Genomic DNA, 19924 nt, shown 5'->3' with positions numbered 1-19924 from the left:
GAGCAGGATATGATCACTGTTGATGTCTGCCCCCCTCCGCGTCCTGCAGTCCATCAATGAACGTCTCCATCTCTGACTTATGCAGATATGATCAATTTGGTTTCTAGTTTTAGCATCTGGGGACAGCCATGTATATTTGTGTATTGTCTTGTGTGGAAATATTGTACCTCCAATTACAAGATTATGCTCTTCACACAACTGTACAAGTCTTTCGCCGTTGTTATTGCGAGTGCCCAGACCATGCCTTCCAGTAGCGTTTGATTTGTTGCTTCCTACTTTAGCATTGAAGTCACCCATTATCACACATATTTCTTTTCGTGGTATTTTCCATAATGTTGTAGAGAGCTGGGAGTAGAATGCGTCTTTATTTTCATCTTCTGCTTGCTCCGTGGGGGCGTAGCACTGAACAAATGTCACGTTTCTTATTTTTGTGCGTATTCTGAGTGTTATGATTCTTTCTGATATAGCCTCCCATTTCATAATACTCTTTCGTAGACTTCTATCTATTATAAATCCTACTCCGCCTTCAGAACCACTGCCCGAGTATGCGACCATATTTCCAGACAGAGTCGTAATTTCACCTGTACCTGACCACCTCATTTCACTAATGCCTAGCAGCTTGATCCCGTATTTTTCCATTTCTTTTTCGGCCTGAGTTAGTCTTGAGGGTTCTCTTAGTGTTCTGACATTCCATTGTCCAAATCGTGTCCTTTTTCGTATGCTTAAGTTCGTTACCGTGTGTTCTACCTGATTTATCCGAGGCTCTGCTTCCGTTTCATTAATCGCTTATTTTCGCTAAGCTAGGTGATTAGCCTACTGTAGCTATCTACTCGATGTTAGTTCATCTATCGCCCAGTAGAGTGACGACGTCATATTTTTCCGCCAGATGTCGCGGCCTTATACCCATCCCTGACGTTAAGATGTTTATTGGTATTGTCAAAGTCAACGTTGATGTAAGTTGTCAACAGTGATGCTGGCTTAAGTGTTTTTGTCTCGTGCCGCGAAAGTTGTTTATATTTTATATTTATATTGTGGCTTTTTCATATATTTAATTATTGGATATTAAGGTATAGCTTTATTATAATATTGTTACTAATAGTGTTATTCTTATATTTTAGGTATATTTTTTATTATTGGATTATTATTTTTTTGCTATATGGGAACGCTGTGTCAGTATGAAAACCTACACCTTATTCAGCTGTCCTGATTTACCTTATTCAGGTAATACAGGTGTTTTCATTCAATTATTAGTTGCGCTCCTCGTGGGCTTTGAACCCACGCCCCCCGGTTGAGTCGTTCTACAAGCGAGTGCGTTACCACTCGGCCACCGGGGACGGTGGGCACATTAGATACATTTATATTAAAATAGACCGAGTTGCATTTTCCTTCCGTTCTTAAAAATCTACAATATCTCCAAAATATGTTGAAGCAAATTCTTAGACGAGAAAATTTATTGTCGAAAAAAGTTGGTTTTATTGAATGGGTTATTTTTTCTGTATATTTTAAATATTCCATTGTATAAAACATTATTCATATTGTATAATTATAGACAGTAATAATTTAATAACAAATTTTGTATTCCGAATTATTTATATTGATTGTAAAAACCATATTAACGTATTACGAAACACAAGGATTACTAAAATTTTCATGATATTTCAAAATTATTACTTAACCATCTTTAATTTTCCAATTTTCTTTTAAACATTACAAAACAACCAACCTTAACTTTAAATTTTCTTAATATTTATATTTTTCATTATCACATCCAAAACACTTTAAATTAAGAGTACTAAATTATTAAAAACAATAACACTTTTAAATGTAAATAAAAAAAAACAAACTATGATTGCATATTTTAAAGCTGACATAAGTTTTAATTATAATTAAAGTTAAAATATCATTTATAACCAATTCATTATCATCTAAATTTACAATGAGTAACTTACTGACTTGCGAATATTTAAATTTATGCAAATTTTTCAAAGCTACCGCAATAGTTTTTAAGAAGCTTTTTAATATTATTCAACTGCAGTTTTTTTTTTTTTCATTTCTTTTAAAACAATTTTTATGAAAATATTTAAGCTACTCCAAAAGAGTTTTCTGTCATCACTATGAAAAATTTATAATGCAAAATGAAAAAAATCAACAATAAAAACAAATTATTTTCTATGTTGAGTGCCTTATTAACGCATTAAACCATAATATTTTTGTCGTAATAATTACGGTAAAGTTTACAATTACATTGCAATTTTTTATTTTGTAAAGTGAAAAACCATTCAAATCATACAGCTCAAGTGTAAATATGGATAGACAAAAATAAATTTGTTTCGTAAATTGACAATTATAAAAAAAATATATTGTCTTAATTTTTGTTTACAAAAAAAATTTTGACAATTAAAACACGAGCAATTCTACGATTTTGACACAAGAATTCATTCTTAAACAAGCAACGATTATAATTTTCAACAATATTGTTAAACAAGTAACACAGTTTTATAATATTAACATATTGTAATGACATTGACAATTTCTTATTAAACAAGAATAAGATTTTGACACTCGAATAAATACTTAAGTAATGATTTTGACGCAATTTTGAATAAATTCTATGAAGCACAAATTATTTTCAATTAATTTCCCAGATATTATACGGGGGTTTTTATACAAAAACTGGAAGAAATCTATTTAACTGGAAGTAATCTATCTATCTTTTGTGTCCTACAACACACTCCCGAGACCCACCCTCCTGATGAACTCAAGAAACTTGTGAGACCCGGAAAACCGTATTTACGCCGCCGTGAGAGTAGAGCCCGCCACAGCCTTTCTTTTGCTATGAGCGATAGCATCGCACTGCCCCAGAAGGTGAATTTAGGCTTCCTTATTCTCACCACAGTTTTTTGTTTTCTACATCGTCCTCAATAAAAAGTATGTGAGGGTAATCGATCTGAATGACTTGCGCATCATGTCTCTCTTTTCCGACCTTCGGAGATATAGACCACCCTAGTTATCCACCAAAACTTGGGAATGTATCCGAGAGCCGAGCTATTCCTAAATATTCTTATTAAGAAAGGCATAATTGACTCCAGCCCCCACTGTTAAAAATCACATCCACTCGCGGCGCCTTGAAGCCTGAAAAGTACCAATAGCCCATCTATCCCTCCTTATGTTAAGTTTAATTTTAAATAAGAGTGATTGACAAGAGAGCAATGTAAATGATAATAGCAAATGTCTGAATTTTCGTTAAGCGCCTTTATTTAAAAAAAAACTATTTTTTTTTGTGTAATTCATTATTTATCGTAAACAGGTGAAAACAAAGTTAAGTTAATGTTTCATATTTTTTTTTCTTGTTTTTTGTTTTTGTTATTAAAATTTATGTTTAAAATTTTATTACAGTAATTATAAATCAAAGTAGGTAAAACTTTAGGTAATTGTACAAAAAAAAAATGTGTTTCACTAATTGAAGTTTAATAAAATAATATGGCAACAGTTTATTACAGTTTTTTTTTTTGTTAATAAATTTTTCGTATTTTAAATCAAAATATGGAATTTTAATGGATAATTAAAAAAAATTAAGAAAATTGTGAATATAAAACCGGTTTTCTTTAGATAATTGTTATTAAAAACCCTATAGTGTTTATTTTTTTTTAAATTTTTTTATTCGATCAAAAAAATATTACATAATTTTTGTAGATTGAGGAGAGATTGAGTTATGACGTCGCCAACAATTACGTCGGCAGCGCTGAGCTATAACAATTTGCATTTCAACAAAAAAATTCATTCAGTTCAATCAATAATCTGGGGTCATGAATGGAAGATGAAACAAAAGACAAAATTAAAACGAATTTAATTTCATAAACAAATGAGTGACAACGACTGATTTATGTCAAATGTGACAAATTATTTTAAAATCATTGAATTTGCGGAAAATCTTAAAAATTATTGTGAATATTTTTTTTTTTCAAAATTTAATCTATTTACATAATTCTTTCAATTTAATCTATTTAAAGAGTTTAGATTTTTCCTTATGAGATCTTACTTTTCTCAGCTTTGTAAAGTTTAAAATTATTTTCTCATTGTTCTCACAAATCTGTTTGTTTTTTTTATATTTAAAATTGTAATAGAGAAATAAATTCACAATAACATTTTTTTTTTTTCATTTTATGTTCAATTCATGTCATTTTTACGACAAAAATATTTTCTTATTCATGATTTAAGAAAGAAATTGAAATAAAAAGAAAATATTTTTGTATTTATTCGTTTGCTCTGAACACACTCAACACTTATTCATTCACGGTATAATTGAATGTTGACTTTAATTATACATGTGCTTTTCCATTCATTCATTCACTTGTATAATATTTTCATGTACTTCTCTTTCGTATTTTTAAAAAATGATGCTCAAAATTCATGGTACTTAAATTTTGCATAATCTTTTGCAAAGATTTGCTATAGTTCACCTTTTGTGAGTTTTTTTTTTATTTTTTTTTAATTTTATGCAAAAAACTATTCATGTAATTGTATTGCTTTGCAATTTCATGCATCACGATCAAAATACCATAAATTTTGTATATAATCGAAAAGGTAAAAATGTGAGTAATAAGAAAAAGAAGAAAATGTGCAACTAAAGAAGTTAAAGAATAAGACAAAAAATAGTGATTTGCAGTGAATTTCTTGTTGTTTTTAATTTATATTTGGGAAACTACTTTTATTATACATAAAAAAATTAAACCGGTTTTATATTCAAGTAAAATAAAAATGAGAGATAAAATTGCATAACAATAATAATAATAACCTACTGCCACTACTGGAATAGAATAAGAAAAAAAATATTCCAACAAAAATTTTATTTTTAACCTGCAACAGGAAATCATATACGGTTTGTTCACCATAGAATATAAACCTGGATATGTGAATTAACCTGGGAAATGAGCTTGTACTTAAAATCGGTACATTCTGATATTTTTGCATTACAGAAGAAAATATTTTCATTCATCTTCTCTCAAATAACAATATCAGTATTAAGGCAGTACTAAAAACAGTACTAAAATCTATAACAACATTATCATTCTGTTATCAAAATTAATTCAGTTATTACTTTGTAAACCGTAACTAATTTTGCTGCTTTATGTGCATTTCACATGTTAAAATTGATCATCAATAATAATTATTTTTACACCATAGACAGATAGAGGCATGCTATTTGCAGCAACTTTTATATTTAAAATTGTTGAGTAATTATTACTTATATTAAGTAATTTTTATTAAATTGTAAAGAATAAATTATTACTCAATGTTTAATTTAATTAAAAATAATAATTTTTCCGTTGTTATTATATGAAAACAATTGTATATTATATTGCAGCAAAAAAATCAAAAAATTTAGACCAAGAAATGCAATATTTAATTGATATTAATAAAAAAATCAAAATTGTGTACATGTGTATATATTTGTGTACATGTATGTACATACATAAGAATTACCAGTCTAATGAAATTCACAACAAATTAATCATAATTAAATTTACCATTCAGAACCAACGCATTTGAGTATTATAATACCAACTACCTAAGCATTTTCAAGTTACAAATTTATTTTTTCCGAATCCGAATGCAAAATCATTAGTACCACACAGACACTCCACAATATACATGTGTATATAGACATGTAGGTATGAACATACTATGAAAACACAGGCGTTCTATACAAATGCTCACTTTTCATAAATAGAATTAAAAACTAGAAAAAATAGAGTTGACCATGTCAACTCTGTGTTACCGTACGAATTTGTTACCCTATCTGACTATAGAACAGACTATGATTTTAAGTTGCCGTATGCATGATTTCAATATTTTCTAAGATATAGCTAAACTATACTATTGAAGTTGTTCGGCAGCTATCACAAGGAGTCAAGAAATTTCAACGATCACACATAACAGCTTAAATAATACACTTATTTTCATGAGATTTCTATATCATAATTCCAATAATTACTGAGATAATGTCAAATAAATTTTGAAGTTGTACGGCAGCTATACGAAACAGTTCCTCGATCATATTCAATTTAAATAAAATTCTGGAATTTACTACTTATAATAAATCATTTGTAAAAATTTGATGAACTTAGCTCAATTAGATAATGAGATATCGTTGAGACGGACGGACGGACGGACAAAGCTAATTCGACGCTGATATCTTTCTCAGTCCATTATTTCTAAGCGTTACAAACGGTACAGCAAATTTAGTATACCCTTCGAGCATACGTTCGCACGGGTACAAATATTGCAGTGCCCATTCATGTCACGTACACTGACACCACAATCCAGTTATAATATTATGTTTTTTTCTTAATTTTATTAAAATTTTTATGCATTTTCTGTTTCTTACTTTTTTTTTTGCATTTTATTACCGGTTTCATTTGACCTACATTTTATTTTCAGATTCATTAACTGCTGCAATTTATATGAAAATTATACACGCGATATAAACTATATAAACAATTTTTTTTTTTTTTTAATTCTACTTCTTCCAAAAATTTAATAATATGGTCATAATAGATATAATATGAGTAAGACGGGTATTAAAAAAATTTTATAAAAAATAACGGAACCAAAAACTTGTTATTTTAAATGTATAAATTTTTATTATTGCAAAATAAATGCCTCGAATCATAGAATATATACTTGTGTGTTTATATGAGATGTCTAGTCAAGTCAGCTGAATAATATAAAAATGGTCAGTAATAAAAATTAAAAAAAAAATTAAACGTTAAGAAATCATAAAATTTAATCGGAAACCAGTTTTAAATTTTTTGAATAAAAAATATTTTGAAAATATGGAAATGTCGTTTGGCAGTGATGCACAAACATTTGACACAGTCACAATTTTGTAGACAGTTTCTAATTACAATTCCTATTAATTAAAATATAATTGTTTTTTAAACTATACAACGATTTTTAAATCCAGTTTATAGAATGAATTATCGTTATTAATAATAGTGTTGCAACTCATAGCGTGGAAGGAGGATGCGATGATCTGTCTTCTTTTATCATACCATGCTGAAGCAAAAAGAATTGGTAGCAATTCCTTAGCTCTAGTTTATATTTACAAATTATGGATCTGTTGAAAGCAAATGCCAAGAATCCTAACTGATTTGCAGAAATCTCAAGGACTCAGGTAGTTCATGGTTGGGTGGGAATATGAAAATCCAGTCAGATATCACATTGAGTTTATCTGGTTTATGCATATGTTCACGTACTGTTTGTTATTCTTCCGTAGCGGCATATCATGTGGTTGCAAAAATTATGGTTTCTGAGAGTTTTCAAGAATTTCGAACAAAATTTAATGTTCTTCTAAGCATACACAAATTTTGACCAACAGTAGCAGAAATAATTCAATATTTTGCATTATCGAGCCTATATTAACTGCATATACATATGTATGTGCGACCGACTTTCGTATATTGCACACCACTGCTCTATAGATTACAGTACTATAACAAATCGGAAAAAAGTTTAGAATTAGGCAAATTTATATATATATACATATTTTTTATACAAATAACAATGTTATATGAGCATATGTACAAATGACGGGGTATAGTTTGTAATAATAAAAAATTTAAACACAATTATACGGTATTAGGGTATTAATTTTATATGACATTTGGAAATACTTACTTATACGAAGAACTTCAAAATTTTCGTTAAATCGGATTTACAATTTGTAACTTAAAATTTTATATGTTTATTGCATGCTTATTGAACAAACCTATTGCTCTTTCATATATACAATAATTATAACAGTTTTCGCGAATGCTTTAAGTATTCATCCATGCCTGGTTGCAGTGGTGGGAGGGGAAGAGTACCTCATTCTATTCAGTATTCATATCTCTCTTCAATAATCTATAATCTAGGCTCTACAATAAAATTCACGTAATCTTGAATGTCAATTTCCATTAACAAGAATTTCGTTATTTTAACAATTTTATCATACCGTCTTTTTTAACCTATTTACTCCCAGTGTACATATTAAGTAATTTTTTTCCTTTTAAACTGATTTCCGAAGTAATTTCCTTTTGATATAGTTAAGTACAAGATATAATTGAAAAGTATGTTGCCAATATTGTTATATCGAGAAAAATGCTTATATCCTGGTTAGTAGCAATAGAAATGACATAATCAAATCGATTTACTAATTCTAACATTATTATTGTGTTCACTATACTATAAATTTTTATAGCATATTACGAGTATCTACAGGCGCAAAATATTATACAAATTGCAATATTAAACTGTATTCAATATTGAGAGTATTTCAATTTTCGCTAAAAGTAAATCAATTGCTCAATTAAATTTTCATTCATAATTTCCGCCCCAGAACATGGTTATAAAATTAAAACAACAAATATGCACAAATAATATCACTAAAACAATTTTAACTATGTTAACAAAATTATAAAAATTATAGCAATTCGTAACAGTACAGGTATGTTGTAAGAAGTTTTAGTATGTGATCAAAATTTAATTTAAATACAAAATAAAAGGTGGAGTTTTATATAAAACACAACAACCATTTGATTAAGTAACACAGTAGTGCAATTAAAATTCTATGTACTTTCAATTCAACTCAATTAAATTTCAATTCCATTAATTATACATACAATCTGTTTCTGTAATAACAACCACAATGGCACAATAATGTAGACACTTTATACACCCCATGTTAAATATAAAAAAAAAAAAAATTGTTGGTATAATTAAAAATATTTTGATATTAAAATATTAAAAATATTGCATAAAAATAAAATTATAGTTAAAAAAATGAAAATAATAATTTTGATGTTAATCTGCACTAAAAAAAAAAATTATGAGTTAAAATATTAAAAACACAATCTTTTATGACACTAAATTTTCTAAAATGACACATTTGCTCAGTAAAGTGGAAATGAGCATGTTAAGTGATACGTTAATGTGTATGTGATTTTATAATATGATTGTACGAGTATGTATATGTGAACATCTTATTATGTATTCAATACTTTAGTGGTAATAATTAAGACTTTAATATTAAAATTTTATAAAATTTGACTACGTTAGCATTAGAACATTTCATTTGATCTCTTCATATAATTAAGATTTCAAAATTAAAATCGCAAAATTATTGATCTGTGTCTAGTGATCTAATAAATTGCATGGTCGTTATCTTGTAACTAGAATCTTGTAATTAGAATCTTGTAATTAGCTCCTTCATGGTCTTTTAGCAGAGGAATTTACCACACAGTATTCTAACAGTAAAGGGGCAATATATGAAAAATATTTTTAGGTACATTTCGTTAGCTTAATTTTTCGGAGTAAAACCTCAATAACTGTATTTGAGATCGTTTGTAAATTATCTAATTAGTTCACTTTCAACTCTTAAGAGCGAATGCAAAAAATTTGAGAATATTAGAAATTAAGTATTTTTTTTTACAGAAATATATTAAAAAATAAAATATTTAAGCTCTTTTTTTTGCAAATTTAAGGACAAAGGCAAAAGTGTTACATGTGTGCACTCCTAAAAAATAAGTGTGCATACAAAGAGTTCAAAATTCTACCTGTACAAGCAAAACTATTTTAGTACTCTGTTAGTACTTCACAGGAGTACTTACTCTGTTAGTTACAAGTTACCATTAAATACTTTAGTAATACAGTGTTACCGTCAATTACTTTAGTAGTTTTAGGCAGCTGCCAATTGTTGCATATTATAATTACTTTATTTGATTTATGAGTACTATGTCTCTCATATTTTAAAGAGAGATATTTTAAAGAGAAGATGATACCAAATAATATTCAAAATCTCATATTTTATATAAATAATTTCTTCTTATACCATTATGAACTTACACAATTAAATAATATATGATTACTTTTAATTGATTACGTATTCAAAATAAAAAAAAAAGTTACTTAATTACAATAACATTAAAAGTATTTAAATTTGAATTTAAGAAAATCAAATAAAACTCAATGTTTAACTATTCAATTATTTAATGAAATAATAAAATGGAATACCCATACAAAAATTGTATAGGTACTTGTTAATTAAATGTTGTTTTATTATTAAACACGCAACTGAAAATTCAAATAGAAAGGAAAAATGTTGTAAATGAAAATTGTAAACAATAACAAATAAATAAAAACAAAAATAAATAAACTGAAATGTTACAATTAAAATCGCAAAATTTTTGAGTTCCCACCTGTAATGTTGTTACTACTAGTACAGCTCATTTTTGAATGGTTTTCCGATTAATAAATTTTTTTTGGTATTGTTACATAAATTTCATTGTTATTATTTAAGAAGAAATATATTTAGAGAAATTAAGTCTGAATTAAATAATTGGTTTTTAAAACTAGATCATTTTATTTTAGTACTTATACGTTTTAGTAATTTAGTATTTTAGGTAACACAAGCAGTTTGTTAGAATGTTTTCCGGCACTCTTAAAATAACTAGTACTCGTATTGCATTTTAAATGAAATTTTGAATGCGAAACGAGTATTCTAATTATTGTTCCACGGGAACGTTCCGACAAAATTTTTGACCGGCCCATTGGTCTAATTAATGGTAGATGCGTACAATTAAATATAGCCTACTTGTCCATTTTGAAATTAATCAAAAAATAGATGAATATGTGAAGGTTTGAGTATAAGCAACATACAGTGAAATTCCGTTCTTTATATTGAAGAAATTTGGCAATGCCGTTTCTTTTTAGCAATAAACCATAAATTATTTTCAGAATTTCAGAGCTTTATTTACTTCTACGCCTACATATCCAGGCACCCTGCACAGTGTAACCCGGTTGAATTCAGCCAATTTGTCTCTCAAGACAGTTCCATACAATCCGAGAGGATACTGATAAAGAATTCAGAGCTCTGATGGCAGTCTGACTGTTCGACACAATCAACATTTCTTGTCCCCGGTATCCTCTTTAAAGGTTGAACTGCACATAAATGTCAATGGAATACATCGAGGCTTGAAACACGCCGGAACATGTTCCCATAGGTTCGGATAATTTGGTTCTTGGCTCGAAAACGCCTGCACCCGTTAAGATCACTTGGCTAAGATATCGTCTATTGTCATTTGATTAACCTAATTTTTTTCGGAGTGTTTGAAAAGTGTATTTAACGTGTTGCAATCAAAGGAATGGCAACTTTTTTTTCCAAAAGTTTGCAAGAAATATTTCGCAAATGTGCTAAAATAATTATTTTTTATTTTAATTTTCTTTTATTTATTCAATTGTGTGAATGCATTCTCCAATAATTTTTGGAGTTTAATTTTTTTTATTATTGTTGTTTTGACAAAATTTCCGGTTATAAGGCTCGTTCTTCATATATAATATAAGTACATATAATATGTACTTGAAAATGAAAGTGAAATTACAAAACCAAATAAGAAAAAAAAAATCAAAATAATCGATAAATTATTTACTGTCCAGTTGTTTTGTTGTTATTCTTGTTTAACATTACAGTGAATTAAAAATCACCTTTAAAGTTAATAACAAAATTTTTTTGATTATGAAATCGAATCGAACAACCGAAACACAGTGATGCGTAAATTTCTTTCTTTGTTTTGCAAGCTGACAATAAACTTTAATGGCCTATTGCATTAAGAGAATGTGATTACTGAGGAAGGGAAGGTGAAAATTGTTTATTTCTTTATTTCACCTTCAAATTGTAATCAAAGTTTATCAATTAGGATTTTTATTTAGATTTTCGGATTTTTAATACAAATAAGTATAACAGAAAGCAAGTAATTGACATACTTAAGTTATTCAATTTTAAATTATTATTTAATCTCCAAATTTTAATATTTGTAGTTGTTAATAAAAAAAAAAAACATGAAAAACAAGGAAAAATTGAGGTTAATGCATTTTTGGGAATTATGTAATTTTTTTTTATATGTAAATCATAAAAGGGTGGCAGGAGAGAGGAAGAGAAAGAGAAAGAATGAGAAAGAACATTGAAAATTGGTTTCCGCCTACGTCACTAACATAAGTTAAGAGTAAGACTCGGAATCTAAATAGGAGTATTCAAAATACTTTAGCTTCTCCAATGTTGCATTGTTCATATTGAATGTGCATATTGATTTTATTACGATTTGGATCAATTTTTTAGCAAAAGAGCCAGAAGCGGCTCATTTTATTTAGTCACTGAGAATGGTTCACGATGCATTTATTCAGTCAATGAATTGAGAAATTTGTTAAATAAAAGATTAGCTCTGGAATATATAAAACGTACCCAATTTATGTGTATATAATTATCAAAATGTTATAAAACAATTTTCGTACGGTGTCAGTACATATAAGTCTCGCCAAAAAATTTTTGTCAACACCTTGGAAAGTAAGAATTAGCTGTAAGTTAAAGTATAAAATTGTTTTAAAGAGAGATGCTACAAAAATCTTCCTATAATATTCACTACAACAGTGGTGAATACAACCATACCACAAAACCACAGCATACTGTACTAATTAATAAAATTTAATATCTTTAATTGTGAATTTTAATAGAATGAAATTTAATTCAAATATTTTAATTACATAAAAATAAATAATAATTTCAATGACTAAAATAACAATTTATTACTCGGACATTTAATTTTCTATTTTTGTTTTGGTTTTTAATTATTTTCATTTAAGTTTAAATCTATATCTGCTATTTAAATTAATTTTTAATAACCTGCTAGGTTACATAAATTTTAATGAGAAATAATAAGTAATAGCACCACGCTACAATAACAAAAGAAGAAGAGGAAAAAAACAACTGGAAATTATTAAATTTATGAAGTTCAATAAACTTTTGCACAATTATTTTTAAAAACAAAAATTTATTTATATTGATTAATTAATTACATTATGTTGCTTTTGAATTGTTTTATAACCGGTTTTGGAACAATAGCGACACCTACAATTAATTGTTATTCTTAAAAATTTTTTTTAAATTTTTTTTATACTTTTGATTATTGAGGTGATTAATTTGGAATCCTTTACAATTGAATTGTTAGTAGACCGAAACTTTGAAATATTTCGAAACCTCCATTTTGAATTTTCAATATAATGTAGCGACTGTATTTGTTGTATTTGATATATGCTTTTGTTGAGTAAACTTTTACCATTTGGATTATTTAATTGGAGTAAGAATTATAGTCAGAATCACATCTAAAATCAGAATCAGAGAATGAGTCAGAATAAGGGTCACAGAGTCAAATTCAGAGTCAAAGGTTCAGTTTCAGAATAAGAGTCAGAGTTAAGAGTCAGAACCAGATTCGAAATCAAAGTAGGAGTAGGAGTCAGAGACACATTCGAAATCAGAGTTGAAGTGGAAGTCCCGCATTTCCACCTGCTGTCTGGGCACGGGAAATAATTTGTGTATTATATATTCATTTTTAGTGTATTGATGTGAATAAAAACGTGTTTTGCCATAGAAATTCCAATGACAGAGCCACATCTGGCCAGTTCATCCTTCCTTTCATTTCCTACTATATTATTATGGTGGTCCGGAACCCAAAAAATGTAACACTACATGGCGAGCACACACCCCCGCCAGCTCGGGCAGCACTGGCCACTCTTCCCAACAGGCAGACCCCTCAAGATCTCGCATGTTCTCGGAAAAGGGCGAAACCATCCGCATATATACTTGCACAACACCTTACTAAACTAAATATTTCTTAATAAAAATTAATTTTTGGCTGAATTTTTAAAGTTTATTGTAAGTTAACTAGTAGCCATTGAATTTTAACTCAAAATCCTTCAAATATAAAACTAAATTCATTTGAAAATTTATTTCCAAGTTGATCTTACAAAAAAAAATTTTAAATTATGAATCAATTTAACGTATAAAAGTTCCCATATTTACGATAATACTAAACATTTCACTGGAAACAAAAACAAAAAAAAAACTTATTTAATCTGAAAAATTTAACTTAATCTTGAAATTATTTAAAATATACTTAGACTATTCATTATCATTATTATATCATATATCTGCAATGTGATATTAAAACAGACATGATTAATGGTATATCTATATTTAACATCAAAAAATGTTGTAACTCATAAAAGTTCATAACGCGTTTAATGAAAAAAAACAACAACAATACGTCAAAATACCAAAAAACAAAAAAAAAAAATTGATGGTTAAACAAACGGAACTTGATAAAAGAGTACATAGAAAAGAGAAAGAAAACAATATGTTTTGATTAACATAAATAAGAGTGTATGTGTTTGCATACATACGTATTTATTTATTATGTATGTATGTGTAACGAAAATAGTATAGGTAATTAGGAAGATAACAGTTTTCTTTTTCTTAAAAAGCTCATCAATAAGTTCATAAACAACAAGTTAATTTTTTTTTCCTATAATTTCATTACCATTCATTCCTTAACCGTTATATTGATATACATACGCGATTAAGTCATAAAGCAAATGAGTGTGATAAACTTTTATATTATATTAATGTACGACTATAGTATACTAGATGTACGACTATAGCATATAATTAACCATTATATGCTATAGTCGTACATCTAGAGCTTACAACACTTATTTAAAATAAAGTTATTAATATTAATAGAGTTGAGGCATGTACTTGCTTACCTACATATAAATAAGCTAGCCTTCATGTTGTCAAGAAAAAAAAATACATTGCACACATTTAAAAACACATTATTTAAATCGAAAAAGAATTTCAAACGTTTCCATTGCGTGTGAAAGAAAAACAAAAACAATATTTTCTTTTTCATTAATATTTACTTTTTATTTTTAAAAACATTGATAAAACAAGAGTATTCATTATCAATTCCATATTTTTGGAAAGTAAGCAATATTACTAAATTACCATATAAAATTTCTATTGTTGTCAAATGTGGTGTGAAATTAAGATCGTTTATCGAAACTTGCCCAGCTGTCATTTTTCGATACAAAACTGAGAACGATTTTGTCATATTATTCAGACGATTTTCCATATTGTCCCGCGTTTTGTTCGACGATTTGCACAATAAAAATTTAGAATATTGAAAAATTTAGAATGTACAGAATAGTAGCGAGTCAACATAATATCAAGCCATCAAATGCCATTTGGCAAAACTGCAGATCTGTCTACTATCGAATAGTTTCGAAGCAACACGAATTGCTTTTATGAAAATATACTATAAATAGTTGCAATTTTGGTATTACTTACCCTAAGATTCTAGATCTAGTCTCTGTCTTTTTTCACTAAAAATTTCTTATTAAAGTGGCAACATTTAAATTGTATAAGCAATATGGCAATATCCAGAGCAATATTTCCAATTTGCTTAATTGCATGTTAGAATTATTTAACTCAATTTCCCTAAATATAACACTTAAAATATTATTCCTAAATTTTCTACTATGCACTAAATTAAACATATTACTTATATAAAAAAAATAAATAATGTGATTCAGTGTATTCTAACGTTTTAATTAATAAAACATTTAATAAAAAAAGCAATTAAGATATTACCTATTAACTGTATAACTCTTAGATTGCCGCCATTTTACTTAATTTATTTAACGGGTTCGTATCATGTCAAACACAGAAACGGGTAAAAGGGTAATTATCTACTGGGGGATTTTTAAAATTTATTTAATTACATTATAATTTTCCTAAGCCAAACAAATGTAGTACAAGAATTAAACAATCAGAAAAAAATGAAATAAGAATTTAAGTAGAAGAATGAAAGAGACACACAACAGAAGAATATCAAGAAAATTGAACAAAAAAAAAAACGTAAACAAATTCAGAAAAAAAGAGAAAAGAAAAACAGTTTATCAGGTTAGTGGAGGTGAATTGTTTGTTTTAAGGTTATGTTTTGTTTACCATATGTCACCATTTCTTTTACGTGATTTTTTGTTTTCTTATTTCTTTCTCTTTATTTAGTAAGTATAATTCATTCGTTCGTTTGTCTGTTCAACGGTTCATTCGTTATATTTATATATCTTGTGCCATGCTGCTACTAAAACTTTAATTGTTTTAATTCAATTTTCTTTTATTTCTCAAAATATTTTCACGTACGTTTTCTCTTTTACCTGACTATACGAGTACAATAATACAATGTGCTGTCTAAAATTACAATATTCAATTTCTTTCTCTCTATATCCCAAATTGAGTTAATAAGGTTAGATAATGACATTTAATTTAATTGTACAATAAAATTTGTGAATTTTAATTTTGAAAATTAAATCTTAATTAAATTTTTAATATTAATTATTTAATTATTTTAGGTATACTGAAAAAATAATGAGAAAATTAAAATTTATTAAACAAGTGTCAAAATTAACAGTTGATTACTAATAATTGTCATTGTTTTGCAAAAATTTTTCCAAAAATTCTTAAAAAATTAATATTACCATCTTATAATTTCTGAATAAAATCTACTGTTTCCATTTTCAGAACGCAACCTCAAAAAACAGCATGCCAAGCAATGGTTGATCAACGTTGCTGTTGGACACGTGGTAAAGTTATCGGTGGTAGTTCTGTTCTCAATACAATGTTATATATACGTGGTAATCGAAGAGATTTCGATCAATGGGAATCTTTTGGAAATTACGGTTGGGGTTATGATGATGTTCTACCATATTTTATAAAATCAGAAGATAATCGGAACCCGTATTTGGCAAAAAACAAAAAATATCATGGAACAGGTATGATTTAAATTCTGAAATTATGTAATATTTAACTAACTTTTAAAATAATAAAACTTTTTAGGTGGACTATGGACTGTACAAGATTCACCTTATAATACACCATTGGGACCGGCTTTTGTACAAGCTGGTGTCGAAATGGGTTATGATCATGTTGATGTTAATGGTGGACAACAAACTGGTTTTGCATTTTATCAATTTAATATGAGACGTGGAGCAAGAGCAAGTACTGCAAAATGTTTTTTACGTCCAGCTAGAAATCGTAAAAATTTACATATAGCTTTATTTACACATGTAACAAAAGTTATTATTGATCCAAAAACAAAAAGAGCTATTGGAGCTGAATATATACGTGATGGTAAATTTCATAGAGTATTTGCAAAACGAGAAGTAATATTATCAGCTGGTGCTATAGGAAGTCCACATCTTTTAATGTTATCTGGTGTTGGACCACGTGAAGAATTACAACGTGTCGGAATACCAATGGTTAAAGAATCACCTGGTGTTGGTAGAAATTTACAAGATCATATTGCTGTTGGTGGTTTAGTTTTTCAAATTGATTATCCTATATCAATTGTCATGAATCGAATGATTAATATAAATACAGCTTTAAGATATGCAATAACTGAAAATGGACCATTAACTAGTAGTATAGGATTAGAAGCGGTTGCATTTATTAATACAAAATATGCAAATTCATCAGATGATTGGCCTGATATGAATTTTATGATGACATCAGCATCAACTAGTTCTGATGGTGGTACACAAGTTAAAAGAGCACACGGTTTATCTGATGAATTTTATAATGAAGTTTTTTCTGAAATCAATAATAAAGATGTTTATGGAATATTTCCAATGATGTTAAGACCAAAAAGTCGTGGTTTAATACGTCTTGTTTCAAAGAATCCATTACGTTATCCATTATTATATCATAATTATTTAACACATCCAGATGATGTTAATGTATTAAGAGAAGGTGTTAAAACTGCTATCGCATTATCACAAACATATACAATGCAACGTTTTGGTGCACGTTTTTGGAGTAAACCATTACCAAATTGTAAACATTTACCATTATTTACCGATGAATATTGGAATTGTGCTGTAAGACAATATACAATGACAATATATCATATGTCATGTACTGCAAAAATGGGACCACCAAATGATCCAATGGCTGTTGTTGATCCACAATTAAGAGTATATGGTATTAAAGGATTACGTGTTATTGATGCTAGTATTATGCCAACAATAACAAATGGTAATATACATGCACCAGTTGTTATGATTGCTGAAAAAGGTGCCGATATGATTAAAGAATTATGGCTTAAAGATTATTATGTTCGAGTGAAACGTAATAATATAACATTAATAAATCCAGATTATACTGTAAAGAATGCTGAACATGATGCTGCTGTTGCAAATGGTGATTACAATAGATAATAAAAGATTTTTGTTTTAGAATTTTTAGGGAAATGACTAGGAAGTAATTTTATTAAAAAAATTTTTTTATTGAAAATCATTTAAGTTGAATGGAATGGAAAATTTGTCAGAATGCATGAGTGTGAATATGTGAGTTTACAAATTAAATGAAGAATCTTAATATTTAGGCATTAAATTATTCGTTCTCCAGTGTTCAAAATTATTTTATTTTAATTTAATTATAATTTTTATTAATTGCTTAATTTTTTTTGAAAAAAAATGTTTTAAATAGCTTTAATAAATTTAGATTCATAAGTCATTTGTAAATAAATTCATAGTTCGTTTTTGTAAAAAAAAAAAAATTTCTTTTCAAAATGTTAATTTAATTTAATTTAAATTTAAATCTGTTATTTTAGTTGTTAAATGTTAAAAATTGAGTCATGTAATTTTTAAGAAATAAAAACAAAAGGAGTAGAATTTTTTTCAAATTTCAATTTTCTATAAATTTATTTGCGAGGAAAAAAAATGCATCAAAATACAATTGCCCCTAAAAATATGCAATGAAAATATAAAAAATTCAATGTATCTTATTTGCCTAATTGTATGCAATTTTATTTTATTTTTAACAAAACTCATTTACAAAAAACATCACTCAAAAATTTTATGATCTTGTGTGGTGAAAATTTTAATTTGCTCAATAATTGAGATTTTTCATCAATTTTCATAAATTTCAATGTGATAACAGTAATATGACAGTAAAAATAATTTATTTTAATATTTTTTTTTTAATTTTATTAAAGAAAATCAGTTCAGTTAAAATTTTTGGAATTATTTTAATAGTTTTATGAGTGCATATGTGCATAGCAGTAAAAAAAGAAGTACGTATTTTTAGTCATAACATTTGAAAATTTCGGAACATTAAACCAAAAGTTGTGGAATTCGACTTGAAATTTATTTAAATATTTCTTAATTTCAACCAAAACTAGAAGCTCGCTAATCTTCTTATGCGATTAATCTATATTTTAATAAATTCACTCGATTCTAGCCTTTAAAATAAATTTAATTTTATTTTTATAAAACTTAATATTTTTATGAATTTCTACATCTGCACCTTAACAATAGATTTTCTTCTCTAAAATATGATGCTTTTGAAAAAAGAAAAAAAATCTTTTTAAAGTTAAAATGTCCACAAAATCTAATTATTATTAAACAATAACATTGCCATGACCTCATTCTAAAATAAGGAAAAAACCACTTGGATTATTTACAAAAAAAAATGTTTTTCTCTTTGAATTCAACAGAACAAAGATTTTTGAAAACAAAAACAACCCAAAAATAAAAACTCTTTCTTCTTTTTGTTCTCATAAGTTTATTACGTTGTCTATATAAAGGACACTTAATATCCTTTTTTTGTCATATCATTTTTTTATTGTATGAAAACTAACAATAAAATCTCATTCACTAAATATATTGTTGAATAGAAAAAAAAAAACTGTAAAAGTAAAGTGTTGTAATATGTAGAAAACACAAAAAAAAAAACATAATTAAAATCAGGACAATAGACAGTAAAAAAAAATTTAACAAAAATAAAAACTACAGCAAATAATTGAAAACAAACACGATGCAGAAGGAAAACATATAAGAATTGCAAAAACTAAATTGCATTTGTAAGAAAATAAGGATTTAGGCATCATGTAATTTAGGGTGTGGGCTACTTTTAAAAACAAAAATTGAATAGTTGATAAGTTTAAGAGAAAATAAATTCATTTCGGTACAAAAATTTTTATGAAAAAAATAAATT

At 27.2% G+C, this 19924-nt stretch overlaps 1 protein-coding gene across 1 annotated transcript in view; it reads left to right on the top strand.

The window, feature by feature from the left end:
* The window catches only part of LOC129617039 (glucose dehydrogenase [FAD, quinone]), a 60654-nt gene that overhangs the window by 9738 nt on the left and 30992 nt on the right, over positions 1 to 19924 (top strand). The window contains exons 2-3 of the mRNA XM_055532486.1: positions 16451 to 16701; positions 16766 to 18127. Of these exons, the coding sequence (XP_055388461.1) occupies positions 16451 to 16701; positions 16766 to 18127 (1613 nt within the window). The remainder of the gene's footprint in view (positions 1 to 16450; positions 16702 to 16765; positions 18128 to 19924) is intronic.

Source organism: Condylostylus longicornis, unplaced genomic scaffold, assembly GCF_029603195.1.
Source record: "Condylostylus longicornis isolate FDR11 unplaced genomic scaffold, ASM2960319v2 ptg000006l, whole genome shotgun sequence".
Taxonomy (NCBI): Eukaryota; Metazoa; Arthropoda; class Insecta; order Diptera; family Dolichopodidae; genus Condylostylus; species Condylostylus longicornis.
Note: the sequence above shows the minus strand (reverse complement) of the source record. Positions and strands in the feature narration are given on the sequence as shown.